The 26,362-nt window shown below is 36.3% G+C and overlaps 1 protein-coding gene across 2 annotated transcripts in view; it reads left to right on the forward strand.

The window, feature by feature from the left end:
* The window catches only part of fibcd1b (fibrinogen C domain containing 1b), a 240,568-nt gene that overhangs the window by 53,320 nt on the left and 160,886 nt on the right, over positions 1 to 26,362 (forward strand). Inside the window, exon 2 of one of the 2 annotated variants that reach the window (XM_022667860.2) lies at positions 16,284 to 16,367. The exons of the other annotated variant lie outside the window; for it this stretch is intronic. Within the exon in view, the coding sequence (XP_022523581.2) occupies positions 16,284 to 16,367 (84 nt within the window). The remainder of the gene's footprint in view (positions 1 to 16,283; positions 16,368 to 26,362) is intronic. 2 annotated transcript variants of the gene reach the window in all.

A 26,362-nucleotide genomic window follows, 5' to 3' on the forward strand; every position in this document is an offset into this window, starting at 1 on the left:
AAGGTATATTGGAAGCCTGTGTTTAACATTTTTATTTTATATTTTATATTGACCTTTTTATGCCACAAACCATCTATCTATACACAGTAACATACACATGATTTAAGTGTCTAAATCAAACACAAATAGCAAACAACCCTAAAACACTAAACACAGACACTGTGAGTAGGTAGGCATATAGGTAGGCAGGTGGTGTAGGTGGGTAGGTTGGTTGATAGGGTACATTGTATGTACATTTGAGACTTTAGTTTTCCATATTTAACTTTTTTTCTTAGAGTGTGTGAGAGCCATGGGATTGATTTAAGGGCCATTCAAGGGCTCTGTCACTTTTATGCAAATAAGCTATTGCTGGCCATGTCCAATGTATATGCTGAACGTTTACTTCCTGTTAGTGTAAGCTAATGCTAAACTGCAATAGTTACCTCAATAGGTACAGATCCCTCCATCAGACAAAGTCTTTCGACAAATCCTGCTGTGTACTTTCTGAGGTTCTCAACCAAAATGACTGAAATGGTAAATTTTCAACTGACCTAGTGGATGGGGCTCTGGTGGGGGTTGACAGGTGAGGGGTGGGGCCAGGGTGGTTCTATGCACGTTTCCTTATTGTGACATTCAAACAGCTCATAGAAGTATATGATTCCGGCCACTAAACTTTTTCAGCTGATTCACAGAAAAAAGGACGGATGGATTTTGTTCCCGTTTGGAGGGTTGTCGTAGATGCAATCAAGATCCAAGTGGAAATACAAAAGCATGCAAATAGTGAGGTTTGCATTATATGTCCTCTTAAAATATTGTATAAAAGGAATTGACCAATAGTAGTCTTGTAGATAGATAGATAGATAGATAGATAGATAGATAGATAGATAGATAGATAGATAGATAGATAGATAGATAGATAGATAGATAGATAGATAGATAGATAGATAGATAGATAGATAGATAGATAGATACTTTATTGATCCCCGGGGGGAAATTCAGCAGGACTGGGATAATCAGAGCTATAAAAAAAGTTTAGTTTTTTTTGCATTGTTCTGCTAATGTAAGCAAGGCAACGCAACAGAGATAATCAAGCTAGGCACAAAAGGTCACTCTGTACAGTTGTTCCTCTATATACAGTATATGGCTGTGACATAAGAGGAAGCGTATACTTAAGTTACAAGATGATGTGGAGACATTAAAGGGCTGTGAAAGCTTTCAAGGTCAGAGCGAGAAAGCGATATGTGTGTGTCTGGTTTAACTTGTTGGTCCGATGGTATTGATTCCTCTGCACATTATTACATGCATTATTCACACCAAAGACTGATGCTGTATATATTAGTATAAATGTAGCATAGATCACAGAGGAACTGCTGAGTAGAACAGCATCATTCAACTCTGTGTGTGTGTGTGTGTTTTTTTTTGCCCTTTCTTTGACAAATCTGTCAATACATGGCCTTTCCCATCGAGTTGGAATCTAATCCTCGCCTGCTGTGGCTTGTGAGTGGCTGTTTGTGTGCTTCTCTATGTTCATATGCTTAATGTTTCTTGGGGATAATGAACTCTTTAAGAAAAGATAAAGAAATGAACAAACAAAAGACTCTTAAAATCCAGTAAAATCCAGCAAAACAGATGCCTTGAAGTGTTTTCTGTGCAAGTGTATCTGTTAAGGCCTCTTTTTATACCAAGAAAATGGAAGATTTATCATTTCCAATTCCTCTATATTGAAAAAAGTTTTTATTTAAATTAAAGTTTTATTTATTTATTTTTTTTTATCCAATTTTCTCCCAGTTTACATGGCCAATTACCAAACCTATTAGTTAGGACTCCCATATCACTAGTGTTGCCCCAACACCAGGAGGGTGAAGACTAGCACATGCCTCCTCTGATACATGTGAAGTCAGACTCCGCCTCTTTTCATACCGCTGCTGAGGAAAGCGCAGCGACTTGATTTCGATAGATCAGCTCACAGATGCCTTGTGCTGAGTGACATCACCCTTTGGAAAGATCTATCAGGGCTCCGGTAGCCAATGGCAAGCTACATGAACAGGATTCGACATGAACCGGCAATCTCCCGATCATAGTGGCAGCGCTTTAATCTGCTGGACAACTCAGAGCCCACCAACATTGCTTTTTATTGGAAGATGACAATATTTAGAGAGCAGATGTGGCCTATGGTGGATATATAAAGACAATATTAAGGGGTTTGTTGCAACTGATACAGGATAGCTTCCATGAATTAGCTAGTTAAAATAATAATATTAAACTGTTTATTTTACGATACAATATTACTCCACAGGGTCATGATGTTTTCATGCATTACAGACTTTTCATTTCCACACTATTCACACATTTCAGCAGTCATGACACTGTGTACACCATTTACACCTAATTGTCAGGAATACCCAGGCAGGGAGACGAGGAGGCGGACACAAGTGCAGGTAGGGTGAAATCAATAAATAATAATTTAATAAATAAATATAAATAAACCAGGAAACGAGAAACAAGTAAACACTTTAACATAAAACAGGGAGATATATACAAGGATCAAGGGAGTGAACTAAATAATTTAAACAAATAACCAAAAACCAAAACAAACGAGAGAAACCAGAGAACATAAACTAAACCAACAAGAGATAATAAATAGCAAAATAAACTGGGAGTAAATAAACAAAGAAACAAACGAGGGACTGAATAAATACAATACTAAACAAGGCAGGGATATATACAAGGAAAACTAACTTAAGAGGCTAAACTAGACGGGAAAAACTAAACTAGACAAGAATAAATAAACTAAGCAGGGAACTAAAGGGAACAAGAAACAAGAAGATGTAAACAAGGAACTAGGGCTAGGGCTGAAATCACAAAGAGACACGGAGAGACAAACAACAGGGGTTAGTGCAAAGACCGACGGAGACAAAGTGGCAGAGGAGGGCTATTTAAAGAAACAGGAAACACTATAATTAGAAACACCTGGGGAAGGGGCGGAGCTACAAATGAGACACAGGTGGAAAAGTACTGAGACGGGAGACACAGGGGAGCACAGGTCACGTGGGGAAGACACACAGACACGAGACGAGACCAGGATGTGACACTAATTGCACTACTGAACTTTTTGCTGTAAATAAAGATGTACTTACTTGCAAATAATACCCATAACAGATTACTGTTACCATGTACATATTTTCATCCTGGATGTAAATTGAATGCCAATTTAATATTTATATTTAGTTAGTTTATTTCTTTGTTTATTGTATGTTTTCCACTTTTATCTTTATGCGGCATACATGGCGAGGAGCAAAGAAATAATTTCTTCTTTCTTTGTACAAGAAAACTTGTTTCTTACTGTTCACATGACAATAAACTCTTTGAATCTTGATTCTTTGAATCTGATTCGACCACAATAATAATACCTTAAAAGGGATGACAGTACTGTCATATTTTTGAGACAAGCCCTTAATGTAATATGAAAGCTGACGCTGTATTTACTAGTGAGGAATCTGGGGTTGAACCTGAAGCTTCAGTTAAAGTGTCACGTCTGGTGCTGTAGGCGCTCCTGTTTCTCCCGCATCCAGGTTTTCAGTCTAACAACTACACTACCCAGAACGCACCACACACTGACATCACACACACACCCACTCACGTGACACACCACCTGCTTCCTCCAGGAAGGCTGGAGTACCCAGAGTACCCCAGAGTATTTAAGGACACTGCACGCATATTGCCTGGTTTTACCACTTTACAAAGCGTTAATTTTCCTGTGATTGTTTTTCCGTGTATGACCTTGCTCTTTGTTTCTTCTACGCCAATTTCTGCCTGTACCTCTGATTGTGGATTTACTGTGTTTGACCTGGACTGTTTCACGTTTCCGATTTTTGGATTATCTCTGATGCTGGCCTCCTCGTGTATGAACTCTTAACTGTCTCCCGTTTATGGTATGGTCTTATCTATGAGGTTCCTATTTGCTGGTGTTACTCTGTTTCTGTATTTGACTTCCTCTGTGCTCTTCCAATTTTTAATAAAACCCAGAAACTGTGTCTGCGAGTGTCTGTATTCCGTCCCCTTTATGACATAAAGCTTTAATCGTTTGCTTGTTTTTTTTTTTTTTTAGCTATTCAGCAACCAAAGACACTGATTTAAAGATTCAGCAAAAACTGGGGTTTCTGATAGGTCGACTTCAGCTTCCATTTCTTTATTCATTTCGTTAGCTGAGCTTAGCTAACGTAGCTAATTTAAGCTAGGATGGAGCTAAGCTGTGTGAGAAGCTACAGGAAGCATCAGAGAGCAGAACACTGCCTACGATATTAGCTTCACTGCTCATTAGAAAAAGCCAGTTAGATGGATTTACTTACTGGTAGTGTGAATGTAGTCTAGGCTCGATATATACCTTCTTTTTCTTTTGTTCAAGGTGAACAAAGTTAATTTGCTGCAGCTTTTGGTCATTTAGCCTGCATCTGGAAGCTTCATGTAAAAAATAAATAAATAAAGGTTCTGGGGTGTGTTATGTTTCTAGGACACAGTTAATTTCTCTCTTTCTCTCTCTCTCTCTCTCTCAGGAACATTCACTTCAGTGGACTGCAATGGGTGCAATTTAGAGTGGTTGAATGCATTCATTTGAAAAGGTGTCTATAACCATTTAGATATGTAGCGTATGATGCAGTAACAGATCTATTAGTATTAGACTAAATAAAAAATACAGGACTTGTGAGGTTAAGTAAATATTTTTTCTTTTGAACAGAAATTAATCATTGAATTGATGCAGAGCTCAAGGATGACTAATAAAACTTGTATAATAGCAGATAGTCTGCAGCCTCTAACTCTTAACTGTACACCTGAAATTGTAGTTGAAATGTAGGTGTTTCTAATGAACCATAGAGTTTGTTCATGAGCTCAAATGGAGCATATGTTTTACTGATTAATAAGAAGACCTTTACTCAGAGACTTGCATTAATCTGTGCCTCCTGAAGAAAATCCGGCTCATTTCTTTTCATCACTAGATGTTTCGGGTGTAGCCGCATATCCAGTAATAGCATAAAGAGAGCTGTGGAAAAAGAAACTCTGTTTTCCCAAGAGAACATGGTCCACAGAGCTCATTTATTCTTTTTTCAGGATGTCCTGCTTTTATTCCAACCTGCACATTAAACTTCTGTGGCTTCAGACATTCATACTGTAGCATCTAAACAATGGTTCCTAATGAATTAAACCCACTTTAAAGTCTTGTAAATGTGTTTTTGTTTCTATTCTTGTTCGACTTCGTTTCAACTGCACGAAGGGTAACTTTGCACCAGTGGTCCTCAATCTTCAAAGTTCTAAAAAAATTAGCCCACATCCAGACGTCCATTTATGTCCTTCTTTCACAGAAACTCCACCGTTATGTTAACACGCCTCATGCTAAGTGACCCAGATGCCCATTCTCCACCAGTTCCACCAGCATCCAACACCGGACAGCTCTCTTCATATCCATAATAGCTCTGTTCATTAGCTGATGGTGTCGGGGATGACCTCAGGGTGTGAGCTAATGGCTTTGACAGCCTACACAATGCACTATAGTGTAGGTCAAAGAGGAAGAGGTTTTAAATGTTACGGATGAGACTGAATACAAATACATTATTGAGAATGAACAGATAATATGTTCCAAACAACTGCAAGTACAGATTCAAACAATGAGAGCCCTGGACAGACACTCACAGATATAAAAGCAATGGATCAGTGTAGTAATGGATCAACGTGAGTTGAGGTGTACAGGGGCATGTTTTTAGGGGCAGTTGAGCAGTCGAGACCAAGGTGGATGAACTGCCACGGATATATAAATAAAGATCCCTCCCTCTAACAAAGTCTGCTGGCGAATCCCACTGTGTACTGTTTGGGGTTTTAGCCAAAATGACCAAAATGTTTTTTTTTTTTTTTTTTTTCTCAGCTAAATCATCTAGTGGGTGGGGCTCTAGTGGTGGTTGACATTTGAGGGGATTCAGAGAAATGTATTAATGGATTTTTGTTTCACACTTGGTGTGTTTAGAGGGGCAGTCGAGACCCAAGTGGAAATACAAAAACATGTAAAATACATAATATATAGTAGTACATTATTATAAGTACTTCTGAGTTATTATGCTCATTAAGCTTATGATGGTCATTGCTCGGTATGATGTACAGTATACTATGTAATGCATTATAAATATATTCATAATATATTATCAATACAGGACTTACAGGAAGTGTTATTCAACTTACATTTAGCTTTAAAAATACCTTCTATGGCTATGAAATTCCTTTACAAGTAGTTTTCGATATTTCGCTTTTTTGATATTAGGCTATAAGGTGACCTCCAACACAGAGTTTGTAAAGCTCTTATGACCGTATGATGGCTTCGTGCTCTGGTTCCTCATGGTCTCCTTGGCAGCCATCATCCACACAACAAAGCCTCACCTCCAGCGGTTAGAAAAATGAAACAGGACTCTAGTTACTCATATATGCCCATGATCCCGTGAATTATGGATGACCGCCAGACCTGTCTGTCATTTGGAATCCACCTTCTGGCAAAGCAGCCGCTTTAGCGTGCTACACCGCGTGTGACTTTGAGACTGCTTTAAAATGGATCTTGGCTGTAGAGAAGTGCTGCTGCTGTTTATCTTCCTGCTGTCCAAACTCAGTTCCTGGAAACATGTTCAGAACTAGACCTACATACACTGCCTCCTTTAGCATCTGAAAAATTTAAACTGACTATGGATCCATTAACACACAGAAAAATCTCCTTCTTATGGATTTTTTAATGGACTTTAATGGAGTTTCTGCTGGAATTTATCTCAATTTCCAAGCATGCATTACATGCCATGGAGTCCAGCTGTTGTCTCACAGCATTAGAAGACAGGTTGCAAGGCAAACAGGACTTGCAAGAGATACAGCTCTGGAGCAAAAATAAGAGACCACTTAAAAATGAGTTTAAGATGAGCTTCCCTGATTTTACCAAATTGAAAACCTCTGGAATAAAATTAAGAGAAAGATGGATGACCACAAGACACCAAACTAAAAATAAAGGACCATGACGTAAAGTTTTCCAAAAGCAATGTGTAAGACTGGTGGAGGAGAACATGCCAAGATGCATGAAAACTGGGATTAAAAACCAGGGTTATTCCATTAAATATTGATTTCTGAACTCTTAAAACTTTATGAATATGATTTTTTTTTTTTTGCATTATTTGAGGTCTGAAAGCTCTGCATCATTTTTGTTATTCAGCCATTTCTTATTTTCTGCAAAAAAATACTTTAAATGACAATATTTATATTTGGAATTTGGGAGAAATGTTTGTCCGTATTTTATAGAATAAACAACAATGTTCATTTTACTTAAACATCTACCTATAAATAGCAGAGAAAAAAAAATTTAAACCAGAGAAACTGATTCAGAAACTGAAGGGGTCTCTTCATTTTTTCCAGAACTGTATCTGCATTATCGGTAATTATACGTGAGTTTTTTATTGTTCTACACAGTTAAGAAAATGGAGTAAAATTTGGTAACTTTCTGTGAGCAGAGGTGACAGATAATTGCAATTATACATAAATAATTTTCTTAAATTTTCTTAAATTAAATGTCAACACAACAGTGAGTGGAAATGGAGGAGCTACTGAACGCGATGTCACATGACCAAGAAACCCAAAATAACTCACTGGTCCTCCTGTTTTTTCAATTGCAGTCTGGATGCAAGAGTTTTATCACTGAGTAGACGTGTGATTTTTTTTCTAAACAATATTAATAGGCACATATAGATATTTTATTTATACGGTTATAAAAAATGTATGCAGTTTTTAGATCCAGTTTAATTATTTATTAAATAAAGCAGGTGTACGGGGGAATGTCAAAACGAGCAGGGTCAGTTACATACCATAAATGATAACTAACAGTCAGTCCAGGGTTCATACACAGAGAGACAGTAATGTAGAGCAGACACAGATCAGAGTTGAACATAAACAGTTCAGGTATAATACACAGGGAATCAATCGTGTGAAGAGCAGGAAGAAATTAAATTAGAGTCTGTTTAGAGTCCAAGGTTTTAACAATGAGACAAACACAGGGAGGGAATAATGCTTTTTTAATGTGGGTAAACCAGATGATCTTTGGCGAAGAGTGTGGAGTGAAGCTGTATGTATAGTGCGGTGAACCGGTGAAATCAATACTCTGGTGATTGGCCTTCTTGTGGTGCTGTGTGCAGTTTCGTGTGCTCGGGGGAGTGAGTGATGGCAGAGTGAGGTGTATTCTGGGTAACATAGTCCTGAAAACTATAAAGACTTGCCTTCTACAATGTTCCCCTGAATTTTTGGCTCCATCTGTAAACATGAGCCAATCGCAGTGTGACAATTGTACTGATTGAAGAATGATGTATGTTAAGTGATGTTCTTGTGGTCGCTTTTGTAGCAAGATATTCCATTCACTGCTCATTTGCAGCTCTCTGCTCACTGCTCACAAGCAGCTCAATACACAAACGCAACATTTCACAAAAACAGAGCCAACAATGCTCTAATTACACCAGTAAAAAATTATATTTAATTATAGTAATTTAAAATATATAAGCCAATTTCTGTTGTGATGGCAGGATGACCTGGTAGGTTGCATGTACAAATGTACATACAGGGGTTGGACAATGAAACTGAAACATTGTAGCAGCCAGGTGGCCAATCTTCATTAATTGCACATTGCACCAGTAAGAGCAGAGTGTGAAGGTTCAATCAGCAGAGTAAGAGCACAGTTCTGCTTAAAATATTGCAATGCACACAACATTAAGGGGGGCATACCAGAGTTCAAAAGAGGACAAATTGTTGGTGCACGTCTTGCTGGCGCATCTGTGACCAAGACAGCAAGTCTTTGTGATGCATCAAGCGTCACGGTGTCCAGGGTAATGTCAGCATACCACCAAGAAGAACGAACCACATCCAACAGGATTAACTGTGGACGCTGTAAGAGGAAGCTGTATGAAAGGGATGTTCGGGTGCTAACCCGGATTGTATCCAAAAAACATAAAACCACGGCTGCCCAAATTACGGCAGAATTCAATGTGCACCTCAACTCTCCTGTTTCCACCAGAACTGTCCGTCGGGACAATAAATTATTGTGGTCTAAAACCAGGTGTTTCAGTTTCATTGTCCAACCCCTGTATGTACAAATGGCATCTTCCATCTGTCTATCTACGTCTTTTCTCACCCCTCCTGGAGAAAAGAATGTGTCGGAATCTTCTTTACTCTAATTAGCTTACAGAAAAGCCTGATTACGCAAACACACACACACACGCACACAGACACCAGGCACATACAATGTCTCTTTCTATAGACGTCACACACACACACACACACACACACACACACAGTAAAATGTAAAAGACGCTTCCTTCAGTAAAGAGCACACAACATCCTGAAAACACTCTGACTGTTCCTCTTAGACACACACACACTCTCACATACACAAGCATGCTTCTTCAGACACGGCTTAATGTTTCTTTGATCTAATTCTCGCCCCATTAAGGTTTAATGCTAATGGAATCGCCTGTGCTTTTATTGGCTGGAACATAAAGAAGCGGATCTGATCGGATGTGCTTAGAGAAGCAGTGTAAGCTGACCGCATGTGTGTGTAGGATAAGAGCATGCACATCACCTAGAAAAGAGCATTCAGCGTGAAGGGGTGATTCACAGGTCAACATTATATCTCCCCGACACACACTCTCCCAACACACACACACTCCTCCGACACACACACACACTCACCCAACACACTTTCTGCTCTGACTTTTACTTTTCCTCTGAGCGACCAGCAAACCACCACCGTACAGCCGGACAATATATTGCTATTTTATTGTATTGTGATAAATTTACTTATCATATTGGCAGCATGTGTCTGTGTTCCTTAATCATTATATCCTCTATATATACAGTATATATATATATATATATATATATATATATATATATATATATATATATATATATATATATATATATATATATATATACATATTAAGGAACACAGACACAACTGTACATTTCACCACAGACAGTGTAAAAAATTGTGTTACATAAAAATTGTGCAACATAAATGACTGTACTCCGCATGAAAGAGTATTTGAATAGGAGTTTTTTAAGAATCTGACACTTCTAATGCATTTTGTCTGCCAACCAAAACAGGATAAATACTTATGTATCATACAAATGTATCATATTTTATCACAGCACCCAGGGTGAAATGGTTAAGGTGGCTTTTATACTGTTTATATCAATACCGTAATTGACTGAAATTAAAAATATTTTGTGATATAATTTTTGGCAATATGCTCCAGCAGTTCCCCACAGTATGACATTTATTACTGTGTTCTGTAGGACATTTTTTAAACTTACATAAGGCTAACAATAATGCATTTTAACGATTGAAAAGCATGGTTCAGTAGATTGGTTGGGACATGTTAGATGTTAGATTTTGTTAGACGTTAGATTTTTGTATTTTGTTAGATGTTTGGTTTTTAGATATTGTTAGATGTTAGATTTTATTTTATTTTTGTTTGATGTTAATTGTTTGGATTGTGTTTGATGTTAGATTTTTAGTTTTTGTTTGATGTTAATTTTTTTCAATTTTTGTTAGATGTTACCTTTTTTAGTTTTTTAATAGATTTTAGATTTTTAGTTTTTGTTTGATGTTAGGTTTTTGTAGTTTGTTTAATGTAAGATGCTAGATTTTTTATTTAGGTACATTGACAGATGTTAGATTGTTTTATTTAGATAGATGTTAGATTTTGATAGATGTTAGATTTCTTGATCTTGTTAGATTTTAGATTTTTTAGTATGAGATCTGCTGTTTGAGAATGCTGTTTACATTACTACTTGAATAATCAGATATCTGTAGAAATTTGTTTATTAATGATAATCATTTTTATTATATGTAAACTCATTATTTCCTGGTGCTCCTGAGGTTTCTGATGTAAAGTTGTATGGGGAATAGTACATTTCTGAGTTTACAACAAGATTGCTGCACTCAGCTTTCTTACATTGTCCAAATACAAATGGTAAATTTAGAACATGAAACTGGTTCATCCCAGTCAATGCAGATCTTGTTATGGTACACTTTTTAAAAAATGGGGCTTGAAATAGCTATTCTATTTAGAAGCATGTTTGTAATTGATTCTGGATGTGTTAGAATGGTATAGAACATTTACATCACATCCAGGTTCAGACGGAGACAGCTTGTGAACTTTCTCACGTTTTTTGCAGTGTCACTCTTTTTTTGTTCCTGTGAGTTTACACTGTCGTCACTGTTCACATACATGTCTACCTGTCACAAGTCTCGTGTTCAAATATTTGGCTGTTTTTCTATCTGGCCCAAATCTTGAAGGACTTAATGAAGAGCCATACACACATACACACATACACAGATCAAATCTTTCACAATAGATCTGATCTGTTATTGGAGACAGTTATCTGTGCACAGTGACTTATTGAATTGAATTGAATCATTATCAATAATGATGCCAGGCTAAACTGCAAAAAGTTCACTCTAAGACCTTCTTTGTAAATGAACAGTAAAATACTGGAAGCAGCACTAGGCAGTAAAGGAAAAGGTAACTTGCTCTTACAACCTACAACACTGCAGGCAGGCAATTAACCGATATAAACTCAATACCCGAGATAAAGTAGCTTCAGTAGGTAGGAATTCACACTGATGGTGAGTTAGGTATAGGGAGCAACCTATTATGCAATTAAAGGATGTCAGGGGCCAATAGCAAAGATATGTTGTTTGTGTGCAACATATTGAAAAATTGGGGGTCTTTAGCTGTTTAATTAAAGGATTAAAGGATATAGTTACTCAAAATTTGGAGGGAACTCTAACCAAACAGAGAGAGAGAGAGAGAGAGAGAGAGAGAGAGAGAGAGAGAGAGAGAGAGAGCAAATTGTTGCTTCAAATGTGAGAAAAGAAGATCCTATATGTTACTTTTTACAGTCTATAATTGGGTACATTTTCATTTAGTAGATTTTATCTGTAAATTCCTAGAAATCTGTAAAATCCTGGAAAACCTATTTAATAAAACCACCCATTTTCCCCTCAAATGTTACTGTTAAAGGGGTTCCGAGTGCTTCAGTGAAATAAGGTGCTGCTATTATGATCGGGAGATTGCTGGCTCGAATCCGGGTCATGCAGCTTGCCATCAGCTGCCAAAGCCCTGAGAGAACACAACTAGCCTTGCTCTCTCAATTTCAATTAGTAAATGATACTCTTGGGGAATAAGGGGTTAAACATTAGAATAAAATCCATGGAATAGATTTGTATTTTTTGTATTTTTTCAGTCCCTTTTTTTGGAAATCCTCTTTCCTGTTGATTTTAGTTCCAAACTACAAACTGCACCATGAGCCCTGAATGCTCAGTATGCAATAACATGGTTGGCAATCTTTGCAAAGTAGTGAGTGGTGAGACACAGGTACCTTGGATAAGTACTTACAGTAACTAAAAAATATATATATATTCTCAATTTCATTAAGTAAATGATAAATGTAGGGTATAAAAGGTTAAACATGAAATAAATGTTTTTTTTTTTTTTTTGGTGCTGACCCTCTCAGCCCTTTTTCTGGAAATCTTCTTTCCTGCTAAGTTTAGTTCCAACCTACATTTACAGCCTGGTCCCAAACGGCACCCTAAGCCCTGCGGCCTTCATCAAAGTCCACACACTCTGTTGAAGTAAACAACATGCATATCTATAGGGCAAGAAACCTCGGGCATTTGGTTAAAATGCATAAAGTCACGTGGGGTGTAGATTCTGCATGCTGGATGTTTTTTTTTTTATTTATTTGTTTGTTTGTTTGCGTAATTATTTATTTTTTATGCTAATCTGCTTATCCTCAGTGGCTTAATTTGTAAATTAAAGGCATAATGTAGCTTACAGACAGCCGTGAACTAAGTCTCTGTGTTCTGATTGGTCCAAATGGTGCACTCGCTGTCCTGTAAGCCATGTTTGGTTGTGCATTTCGTCGCTGTCCAATGAAAATCATGTATCTCCAAAACTTCCTAACCTTCTAAACCTTCTAAACTGTCGGTAACACTTTCTATGAATGTCATCTCTATAAGACTCTATAACCACATTCATAACATATTATAATGCATTCATAAGGCATTATAAACATGGCTATAAATATTTATAAAAATGCATAACCCATTATAGCCATGTTAATTAAGCATTATAACTTGTGATCATAATACATTATAAGCTGTGTTTATAATATATATGTTAAAATAGTTGATATCTATCGTTAATAATCTAGTCCCACAATGAAATCTGGCACTTTACTTAGAGCGCACAAAGACCTGTTATAATACATTATAATTGACTGTAACTAATATTATATTCAAGACAATAATACTTTATGAGTTATTCAAATTATATTTATAAAATTATTTAGGGTGTGTTTATAAGTTGGAAGCTTTTTTAGTCATGATACAGGCTGTAAGCTGGGACTGAGTTTCTTGGTATTGATGTATAACATGTTATAAACACAGCTGTTAATGATTTAGAATCACAGTTCATGATGCATAATAAACATGGCTATGATGAATTATACATTTTTATAAATATGTATAGCCCTGTTTATAATGCCTTATGAATGCATTACTATGTGTTATGTTTGTAGAGTCTTATAGAGATGACATTCATAGAAAGTGTTACCAAACTGTCAAAGGAAGTCAATGTAAAAAAAAGACATTATTTCATGTCATTTTGAAGTATTTCTATTGGTCTGTTCATCATAGTCTGTTCAAATTATGTAGTAAACTAAAAATCAACAAAAATGGAGATACTTGTTTTTCATTGGACAGCGACGATAAGCAAAAGAACCACGAGGATTGAAGGGGTTTTTCACCAGTGCTTTCTGTTTGGACCTAGTATTGCAAATTCCTTGAAAGGCAAGTAAGAACCCATCATAGTGGTGGGATTTGATTTGTTTACTGCTGTCTGGCCAACAGAAAGAAAGAATGCCTTCATTAATGAATGTATTTAACTGGTCACTGAGCTGAATTGTGGCTGTAATTGGAAATTATGCCGCTGTAGATAGGCAAATGAGCTTATTAAAAATGGGGGCATGTGCAGATGTGGACTACAGGACACCAAGTGCTTTGTTTGGGACCAGGATTGACATGTAGCCTCCCCCTTATATCATACTAATGCTTCTCATCCAGTCAATTAGGATCTTCATATGAATGTACAGATGTGGCAGCATGTGGTTGGGTTTGAACTCTATAGTTAGGTAGATCTCCAAGACTAGGGTTGCCCACCATTGGTGTAGTATTGGTCAGTGTGCTGACAGTATCGAGGAAGGTGCTGGTTATTGATTTTGATAACATGTAATTTGTCAAGTCAACCAATTGAGAGAATCTGTATACCTAAAACTAAAAAACAGACCTCACATTTTTAAGCAATGCTATTTAAGAATGAATTTTGCTTTTTTAAAGTTATGGTTCTTGAAGAGGGGTCTTTGAAATGCACTGCAGGGTTGCAACTAAATTCTAAATTCAATGGAAACCAGAGATTTTTTCTGGTTTTAGTGAAGAACCAGAACAAAAAAACAGAAAACCAGACAACAATTCAGTATATTACAATATTCTTGCAACATGAGGCCATTAAGACTGTAGACTACATTTTCCTTTCAATGGAAAATCACCATTACAAATGTTGTGTAGTCCAAGATTAGACTTAAATCACCCACATATGTACCAAAACACACCAGTATAAACATGTGGTACATAAATAAAGAGAAAAGATACAGGTAAATCCAGAATGATGACTCAAGTGAATGACCCAAATGAGTCAAAACCAGTAAACCAAACAACCAAACAAATGAGTCAAAGAATGCCCATTACACAATAACAAGGTTGGCAATACTTTGCAAAAAAGCGGAAATACAATCTGGGTTTAACAACAAACAGAGCAATGAGACACAGGTGCATTGGATCAGTACTTAGAGGAAGCTGAGCAGGAAACCGTTGATAGTATGATTGTCTGGTGTAGCACATGTGACATAAGACTTACTGTATGGAGCTTATGGGAATTGATATTTGAATGAATGGAGTTTAATAGGCAGTAAGATAGAACTCTGTGTGATATTAAAACAAATAGTAACCAAGCAATTGTCAGAGTGCAGCAAAGCAGGGAGACGAGGAGGCACATGCAAATGCAAGTATTTATTAATAATAATAATAATAATAATAATAATAATAATAATAATAATAATAATAATAATAATAACAACAAAACAGAAATAAAATTAAATAAACAAAAACAATACAGAAACAAGGAATACACTGAGACTGGAAACAAAGAATAACCAAACAGACAACCTAACAGACATTAAGGCGTACAAGAACCAACAAGGGAACACAGAAACAAAGGGGCTACATATATACACATAAGTAGACAGGAAACAGGAAGCACCTGGGCACAGGTAACAAGGGGGTGGAGCTACAAATGACCATAGGTGTAAACATGAGGGAGCACGTGGGAAAATAACACACAGGAAAACAATAGAACAAGAGGAGAAAAGTAAATAAGCAGGAGGGCGTGAAAAACACAGAGACACAAAACAGGATGAGAATGTGACAACAATAATTTTTTGTGACCATTTTTTATTAGTTTTGATACCATTATTAATTTTACAATAGTTCAACATTACAAAAAAAAAACAAAAAACAAATAGTAAACGAACCCACCCTTCCCACCCCCCTTCCCATGCCCCTTTACCCTTCCTTCCTCCTTACTGCCCCCCTCCCCTTCCATGGGTGTGTTGATGGATCATCATACAAACAGAGAAGAAAAAAGTGACAACAATTCTTCATAATTTCCTAGTATTAGTATTATTAGTTGAATAATAAACATAGGGTATACAGGGTTAAACGTTAGGATAGGATCCATAAAATGAACCTGTATGTTTTTTTTTTTTTATGAAAAAATTGAAAAACCCTGTTTTTAATAATCGTGTGTGAGAAAGAGTGTGTGTGAAGTGAGAAGAACCTTTTAAAAGTTAACAAAATTATCACATTATCACACGACATTAATGTCTTCCCAGAGCTTTTACATTATCTGGAGGATAATGTAACGTGGAGGATAATGTGAACTCTTTAAAAGGCTTTAAAAGACTCTCACACAGCTCATGTTTTGAAAATGGTTCTCTAAAGAACTGGTTTAGGGAACCAAAAGTAGTTTCTGTTCCACAGTTCAAATCAGTTCATTTGTATTTCTGTGATTTGGCACCAAACATGGTCAGCAAAAACAACACTGTTTTTGTTTTGTTTGATGCAGACATTCTGTGAGTGCGTACCCAGCTCCTCCCAGCTCAAACACCGATGGTCAGACTCAGACACAGTCAGACAAACACCGCCCAAGGTAAGGGCTTACACACTTACTCATCATTAAACATCCCTTACAGACACATTCTCCATTCCAATCATATCACCATTTACTTAAAATGCATTAGAAGCATATCATTTTTTTTTTTTTTTTTTTTGCAGTTTAACAGTCGCAGTGTGACATTTTCATTTTTTTTCTACTGTAGCTCCACACTCTTTGGGGTTAAAACAACACTTTCAAAATAGTTAAACATTCAAAACTTTGCCAGAGTTCCTTTTTTACTCACAATCGTGTTCATTTAAATCCCTAACTTGCACTAAAAAGAGTTCAAAAATTGAAGAAGAAAAAGATTAGTCACTCAAATTTTTAATAATATGTGCATATGTGTTTTGGGTACCACTTTAAAATGAGTCTCCTTTATAAAGGGTTTATAAATAGTTTATAAATCTATAAACTATGAATGAATATTACTTATATTGTAAATACTTTAAAAGCACAAATAAGCAGTTACAAAAAAAAAGAGTAGAAAGGGAAAACAGTGGCCTGTTGTTTGCCAAATAGTGATTCCACATTTATTTATACTGTTCATTTTTGTCTTTTCCATCATTTAGCATTAACTTGTATATAAACAAACGTATTAATCTAATTATCCAAATTAATGATTTTTCCAGTAGTCATAATGTGGTGTATACTAACATATTACATTAATTTAAGTAAATTTAAACTGATTTTCTATTTCTATAATTGTATTAGATATGTTTATGCTGACTGATGGAAAAGACAAAGTAAGATAAGCAGATAAGCAAGTTTCCTTTTTCATTAATGTGTTGTATCTGCTTATTAATATTTTTACACTTTAGTTACTAGCCACTAATAAACTACTTAATAAACCCTTTATAAATCCTTTTAAAACGCTTAATAAGGGAGCCTTATTTTAAAATGGTACCGTGTAGGGGTGGGGGATATGGCCCTAAATTAATATCACTATATTTTATGGTATTATCGCAATAACAAATACTCGATATGACAAAAAAAAAAAAGTAAAAATACACTAATGAAACAAAACGAAACTTACATTTTATTATTGTATATGATATTATATGGCACACCTATAACTGAGATATTAAAAATATACAAGAATTAAAGTAAAATAAATGATACTGGACAGATATAATCTGTCTCTAGTAGATATATAATAGGGAATGAGAACAGTGTGAATTTTTGTTTTGCATAAAACAGTAAAAAAGTAGTACCCTGATGTGATAATTAGGGGTGAGTGTTATAGCACGATATTTCAGGGTATAATATTGTTCACGATATTCAAAACTTTTGGCGATATTATCGCGTACGATACGATATGGCACACCCCTAGTACCGTGATTTGATTAATTAATGCAGTGTAAAACAGCTCTGCATCACTTTTATCACTTAATCGTGCTTTACAGTACAGTAAATGGTAACTTGCCAGACAAGCAAGCATTATATAATTTAAAACTGAATACTCTAAAAATAGTAGTCCTGGTGGTCTGGTGGGCAAGACTACACACTGATGGTGGATTAGGAGAACACGATCATTATGCAAATAAAATAAAGCAGGAGCCAATGGGAAAGTTACGTTTAGTGTAATCTACTAAGACATTATACCGAACAACACTTCACTTTAATTGGAACGACCAACAATGTTCTAGTTAAGGTTTAATTTAATTACATACACCGGGTGCTAGTGTACCAGGTCTTTTAACATCTTTTCTCACACCTCCTGAGGCTTCATGACATTAACATACAGTGGACCTCCTTCGCAAAGATACAGTGGTATGAAAAAGTTTAGGCACCAATGATAATTTTTAAACCATTGATTTTCATTTATAAACCATTGGTTGTTCGGATCAGCAAATTCAGTTAAATATATATCATATAGCAAATGAACACAATGATATTTGAGAATTGAAATAGGGTTTATAGAATTTACATAAAGTGTGAAATAATCCCTTAAACAAAATTAGGCAGGCGCATACATTTTGACACTCATTATTTTATTGATTTAAATACATTTAGCACTAATTATTGGAACACAAACTTTATTTGGTAAGCTTATTAGCCCTTGACCTACGTACACAGGTAAATTCAATTATAAAAAAGGGTTACGGAGCAAATTGCAAGTTTTTCTCTGTCATATTGCATACAGGATACAGACACCTGCAGATACAGATAAAATGATTGTTTATTACAGGCTTGGATGATACAGGAGCAGTCGTAAACAAAAACAGTAGAGCACCGGCAAACAGTAGGCACGTAGATAAAACCATACCATAAACGGAAGACAGTCCAGAGTTCATACACGAGAAAGCCAGCAGTAGAGATAATCCAAAATGCAGAAACGATAAACAGTCCAGGTCAAACACAGTAAATCCACAATCAGAGGTACCGGCAAAAATCAGCGTCGAAAACACTAAACACTAAACTAAACTAAAGGTCATACACAAGAAATACAGCAACAGAGATTGTAACGCTTTGTAAAGTAGATAAACCAAACAATACTCGGCACAGGTGTGTGCATGGGAAGCTCTTAAATAGTGCAGGTAATCAGTATTAGGGACTTCCTGGAGGAAGCAGGTGATGTGTCACGTGATCGGGTGTGTGCGTGATGTCAGTAGGTGGTGCGTTCTGGGTAGTGTAGTTGTTTAACAGAAAACCTCCGTTAGAGCTAAATGTGGGAAAAAAAACAGGAGCGCTTTCAGCACCAGACGTGACATTCTCCTCTTTGCATCTTCTCTGAAGAGTGGCAACATGTGAGCCTCAAAACAAAACTCTCAAATGTGTTTATATCACCAACTCAAACTACACAGATTTCTAACTGTTAAAATGTGTGTCCCAAACAGTCTTAAAACACTGTGTTAGGCGTGCTTAATTCTGTCGTGTTTGCATGTTTACTTAAATGTACTGTATATGCAATGATTCTGCAAGATTCTAAACATATTACAAACCGACAGAGTATTAGAATATACAGTATTTATTAGTTTAATTAAGCACATTTTAAAAGGTTTACTTTTAGGTAAAATATTCTCATTACAATGAGCAAAGATTACTGGGCTTAAGAATAGTTTCTTACTGTGTATAATTACTTTGTAGTATTTTATGTAAATAAAGGTATGTCAAAATATTAAAGCAATTCCTAAAATTGGCCTCCAGGCCTGAGAGTGAAAATTGCTCTATCCACAGTGTCACATTTGTACCAGGAATATTTCATAGACAGTATTATCTGCCACAGTGGATTGTGACCGGTGGTATCTGGCTGGAATTGTCCATGTGAACAACAAAGAAGCTGCTTTCAGTGCCATGATAAGTGTTTAGCTTTTGCACTCACACACACAATGATCCAGTGGTCCAAAATAGCATTTTGTACAAATATAAGCCTACTAAACTCTTTTACTGAGAGGAATTCTGTAATGTGTTTACATGCTATCTTAATTCTGATCTCTAGTACATAACATTTTTGGCAGTGGATCTTTTTCTCTCTCTCTCTCTCTCTCTCTCTTTGTATCTCCCTTTATCCCTTCTGTTACTCTGTCTCTCTCTCCCACACACACACACACACACAAAATCTTACTGCACACACACACACACACACACACAGATATTCTTACTGAATGTTAAATGAAGGATTAAAGTTTGCGTCTGAAAAACTGCTATTTTTTTGTAGAGAAAAGGATTAGCACATATTATATTCTGTAATTTGGTTAGAAGATGTGAAGGCTTCTGTCTGGCACACACACACACACACACACACACACCGCACACGCAGAGAAGCCCAAAAAATAACATTCCACTCCTACTCTAGTGCATAATTCCATATCTGAGATAAAACTAATAGGTGTTTACTGAAGAAAGCAGTGTTCTATAGAGATTACCACAGGTGTGTGTGTGTGTTTGTTTGTTTGTTTCCTCTGAAATATTCTTTTGCTTGAGTCACACAGGGGTCTGTTTGGTACTCATTTTCTTTCAATTTGCTACTCTCTCCCTCTCTCTCTCTCTCTCTCTCTCTCTCTCTCTTTATTTGAAGCCCCAGGAAAACAATATCGGCTAAGAGATTCCAGCATTACCCTTCCATGTGGGTGTTGGGGCTTACATTTAATTTCTTTGTATTGCATTAAGGAAGGCTTTAGACATACAATTGTTCCAGGCCTAATAAATGAAACCCTGATGCCTCCATACATGTGTCTGCTTCTAAATTCAATAGAGCCAATGGAGAAGCCTATATTGCTTGCTGTGAGTTTGTTTATTTGTTTACTCTGTTTATGCAATTGTATCTTTGTGGTTAGATTATATTTGTACACTCCTGTACAAAAGCATTTCAATCAATTATTTTAATCATATAAAACCTGTTTTGTTTTGTTTACAATAATGAAACTGCTGTTTAGCATCAAGAATCTTGAATCTAATTATCAGAATGTAATTATTTTTAATGCTCTACTCACAGTATTTCCAGTGATAATAGCATCACTATTGTTGCTTTTTATGGCTTTGACATGTTAAAAGCTGCACTATGTAACTTTGGTGATGCAGGCAGAATAACAGTCTATAACATTCCCTATTTTCGGCGAGTTCAGCCTGTTGCGCAGTTTCCTTTCCCTCTCTGCCAATCAAATTAAAGAATTCCAATACACTTTTTTTCTTACAAAAAATCCAGTCGTAAAACATTATTTTAGTATCGCTAACAATGTTGTAAATATATGGAGCGTGCACCACATTTCCATAGCATGACAGCTATTTTTCTCAATTTGTTTATGTTGTTCATTACTTAGTAAGCCTAATTCTAAGTGAACAAGGGTGTCACCGTGTTTTCCTAACATAATGAGAGTATGAATGCCCACACAGGACATATGCGCAATCTATACGCCACTTGGAGCCGCTGGATCCCGTAGGCACAGTGCAGAAACGCCATGTCTCCAATAAACGGGGCAGACAAAGACACGATTCCACAAATAAATAAGCCAAGCAATTTGAAAATACGCATCATTACACACATAACAGTCACCAACATCAGATTTAGAGTTGTTGTTATTAAAATAAAAGCTTAAATGTATATATTTTTTCAGTTAAAGCTCCACTAGTTAGGATTGAGATTTTGTGCTCGTGGGCTCCCCCTACAGTTGTAGAGTGTAATAAATGTTTCAGGCGGATTAGTTTCTCTTTCTCGTTTTCTGGCTTTCACAGGCATATTCGGTCTCTTTCCAGCTTCTGCCAGAGTGTCTGTATGTTAGTTTGTAAAGAATGAGCCAGTAGTCCTTGTAGAACTGTTAGAACTAAAGGTCGGAAAGCAGGTCGCAGTTCTCGCGAGCGTTGGTCACGGCCGCCTCGGAAAAATTACAGAGTCTGGTTTGAGCTCTGAGGAGCTCCGGCACAGACACGAGAGCACCGCTATTCCTCCTATTACACCTCAATGCAGCGCTGCAGTGAGTTTCAAGCTGTAATTTTACTTCTTTAAAAAAAAAAAGATCAAAAATCAAGGAAATCCTACATAGTGCTGCTTTAATATAGAGTATTTTAAGCTGAATGTAAGGTGGCCGAAAATAGGGGAGCCTTTCAATTCTGCAGGTCTTGCTGCTGGGGGCATTGAAGTAACCGTAAATGTAATTCTTAGAAAACATTTTTTATTTTCATTCTAAAGTCAAACAAGTGCTGGACTTTAATTTAGACATATTTCTCTCATGAAAACTGTTTATTTGGGTGAGTAAAGCACTACAATCTACAAGCTTCTGTCACGCCTGCCACAGATTCTGTAGTTCCTTTCTCTGACTCTGCCGTTCCCTTCTATGGACAATCCCCGGTCCGGAACTACACCTCCCAGCATGCACCTGTCAACACCACGCGCTCGGACTCAGCCAACCGCGGCTCACTCAGGCGTTCTACGTCACCGGAATTTTAGACTGTGTTCAGGTGTTTGTAATTTAGTTTTAGTATAAATATCAGTCTGTTTGTCTCGCGTGTTGCGAGGTATTTTCCCTGTATTTCCAGCGATATACTGAGCGTTCTTCTTTCGTCTATATTACCCGTGTATGACCTTTGTTTTGTTCTTTTTCGACTACGTTTCTGCCTTACCCTTTTGTTCTGTTTGTATTGTGATTTTCTGGTTTATTGAACTCTGCTTCTGTCTTATGGTTTCGTTTTCGGTTTGTGATTCGGCTCTGATGTTTTGGTTGGTTGTTTTTCTGGCTTTGACCCACGCCTGTTATCAGACTACGCTATCAGCTTACGTGCTTTATAATAAAGCCTTGTTTTGTTTTTACCACGAGCGTCTGACTTCCGTCTGTGGCGTTACAGCTTCTTTCACTTTTAGTGAGGGTTTTTTTTTCTCAGCTTGTCCAGAAAAGCACACGCTTTAGTTTGGTCTCAAAGTTGTCAGGAATAAATTTAATTGTCGTATAATCCAAAATTTCTCATATATTATAGGTAGAATACACTGTTACATTTGTATATGTTCCCATATTTGTATATTTCATAACTCATTATATATATATATATATATATATTTGTATACATTAAATGAATAACTGCAGCAGTGTGTTAAACTCTGTGACTCTGTCGGGGCAGTTGTGGTTGAGTGGTTAAAGCATCAGGATATTGATGTGAGGTTGTGGGTTTGATACTCAGGACAGTTCAGGATGCCATTTATAGGCACTTAACCTTCTCAGCTCCCCAGACACTGCAGTGATCACTGCCCACAGCTCTTCATATGTGTTCACTAGTGTGTCTGATGATGTTTACAGCACTGAAAGAATTAAATGATTCAGTGTCTCCAAAAAGTGGACTGTTGTTCCCATAAATGACCTTTACAGAATATACAAACTAGTCAGTTTCCTCTGCTGAAAAATGCTAGACACGTCCAGGTAGCTGCGCCCCTGAGATAGCAAAAGCAATCTCCCCATAGTCAGAGAGCGTCTGATTCTTAAAGGGAATGGCAAGTGAAATGATGACATGTGTTTTAAGCCACACAAGGTGTACTTTTCCCGTCGTTATGATAGAAAAGACACACTGACATGCACTAAATCAAGCTGCATGGTGCACGGTTGGTGGCGCACCTATAGATTGCTAAAAAAGATGCCCCTTTTTGCTACTTTTTCCCCAATTTAATTTGTAATGTTCTATTCCATGTTCTCACCTACTGGCTAAAAATATACTACTACCAGTGCTGAGAAGTTGAAAGCTAACTTGAGCTTCCTCTGATGAGCTAATGCTAACTGCTAGTTTGGATACATTAGCTAAAACACATCTGCCATGTATAGCATAGCACTAAATGATGAGTGGTGGGAGGGGCATTACTCCTAGCCAGAGAGAACGAGGCCAGTTGAGCCTTTCCAGTGATTAACAAAATATTAACCATTTCTTCCGTTGGAGGGAATCATTTATTTTCTTTAGTATTATAGGTTTCTGTATATCATTTTAAGTGTCCCCTTGTTAAAAATAAGTATACTTAAGAGCATTAAAAGTATGTTCAAATTAGGTAAAGAATACTAAAACTGCATTTTCAATTTAATATACTTTACAAAAAAAAAAAAAATGCTTTTCCCTGTATTTACATAAAATGTATTTTAAGCCATGCTTTAAATTATATGCTGTGTTGATAGAAAATACATATAGTGGCATTAAATATACTTAAGTTGTTTTAGAAGCTGTACGAAAATAAGCAATCAAAAGCACAATTTAATACTTTTTTATGTCGTATTTGAATATAGATTAATTACAACTGAAATATACTTAAGTTTCCATAATTTGTTCCAAAATAGTACATTTAGTACGTATTTAAGTACATATTTTAATTTTTTAAAAAGTACAACATTTTCCATGTTAAGTATACTTTTAAAAAATACACTTTTCTTTTACAAGGGTCTTAATAAATTGAGAAATACAGCTCTGGAAAAAAAATTATCTTGGAATAACCCTGGTTTTTAATCACAGTTTTTATGCATCTTGGCATGTTCTCCTCCACCAGTCTTACACACTGCTTTTGGATAACTTTGTGCCACTTCTGGTGCAAAAATTCAAGCAGTTCAGCTTGGTTTGATGGCTTGTGATCATCCATCTTCCTCTTGTTTATAATTTAGACTATTTCAATTTGGCAAAATCAAATTAACTCATAATTTTAAATGGTCTCTTATATTTTCCAGAGCTGTATAAGTCTAAATAAAGGATTTTTTTTCTTGCTTTTTTATTTTGACTGATTTCTCCCAAAATAGAAAAATGCTTGATACATAGATATTCATTGCAAGGCTCAATTGTGATTTGCATTTAGATTGCATCTAACACACACCTACACACAAGAGACACACATGCCCAGAGGGGTAGCCAGCCATTGCTGTGGCACCCAAAGAGCAGTGAGAATTAAGGGCCTTGCTTAAAGACCGAAACAGTGGCAGATTGTTGAACCCCAGAAATCGAACCCGCAACCCTGTCATCAATAACCCAGTGCTGTAACCACTGATCCACCACTGCTCATACTGATCACTAGAATTTATAATCATACATGGCTCTAAGAAATCCACTGGGATTGAGCCAGCAATGAAACACTGTTAAATATGAAGGTAATTTGAATGGTTCCTTGAGGGATGCTATAGAAGAACCATTTTTGGTTCCATAAAGAACCATGTTTGTGAAAAGACTTTTAATTTTTTAAAGATGGCAGGGGTACTGGACATATGGTGGACCTGTTATGTTCAATATACCAGTCAAAATTAAGACTTGCCTCTTCTCATTCAATTTTTTTTTTTCCTATAATGTAAATAAATACTGAATTAATCCAAACTATGAAGGAACACATAAGGAATCATGCAGTAACTTAAGAGTGTCAAACAATCCAAAATACTCTGGTAACTCTTAAACTCGGTAAACTTATCCTGTGCAACAGAGAAAACTCTTGCTCTTCCTTTCCTGGAGCGTTCCTGATGAAAGCCAGTTTCATCATAATGTTTGGTCTTTGCGACTGCACTTGAAGATACTTTCAAAGTCCTTTCATTTTTTTTATTGACTGAATTGATGACTGATAATTACTATCTTTAGTATTAATCTACAGTGTAGAAGGATTTTAAAATAATAATAAAAAAACACTGAATTTAAAGTGTATTCAAACTTTTGACTTGTACTGTATATCACATGTTCACTGTATTCTAAATCTCTATCTGGTGGAAGGTCCATAGAGGACAGTACGACTGATGGATTCATAATCCATCCAACAAAGGACAAAACAGAGCTATCTTTGATACTCAATGATGTAGCTGAAACTGAATTCAGTGTGAAATTTATAAGTAATGTGAGAGTTTTTGAAAAGTGTAGGGCCAACGCTTAGACAGCTACACCACTCAGGACACCAACCTAATTTTAACCCTTGTGTGGTGTTCGGGTCTGTGGGACCCATTTTCATTTTTCATCAAATGATACAAAAAAATATTCTCATTGGCATTGGCTCATTTTTTGTGAAAAACATATATCAAAACACATTTTCGATAAACACACACTGTACACCCCCCCCCCCCCCCCCCACAAACACACATTTATATTACATACAGTATGTTTGGCCAAGGGATAATAAACTTTCATTTGTAAATTTGAAACTAAACAAATTTTCTACTCATATCTTGAGTTTAATTCATTTTCTTTTACATTTTATTAAAAAAACTATTAATAAAAGAGTAGCACTTTTTAAAAGAAATGTAACATAAGAAAGGTAAAGGGCAAATATTATTGAATTATTATTAAAATTGCTTAATTTTGCTGAATTAAGTACAAGTAACAAAGTAAACGAGTAACAAAAATATGAACACCACACAAGGGTTAATCTACCAGTTCTAAAATAAGAAACTGAATTATTGTCACACCTTAGCCCATGCATGTCTTGTTTTTTTCCCCTCATTATGCTCCTGCCCTCTGTTTATCCAGGGCTCTCAAGTTTTGAAGTTTGGTGGGAGTGAATTTGGGGTGGGGGGGGGGGGTGGTTAGTTCGTCAGTTGTTAACCGGGGTGGGGGTATGGTTGCCGCCG

The sequence above is a fragment of the Astyanax mexicanus genome, chromosome 1 (genome assembly GCF_023375975.1).
Source record: "Astyanax mexicanus isolate ESR-SI-001 chromosome 1, AstMex3_surface, whole genome shotgun sequence".
NCBI lineage: Eukaryota > Metazoa > Chordata > Actinopteri > Characiformes > Acestrorhamphidae > Astyanax > Astyanax mexicanus.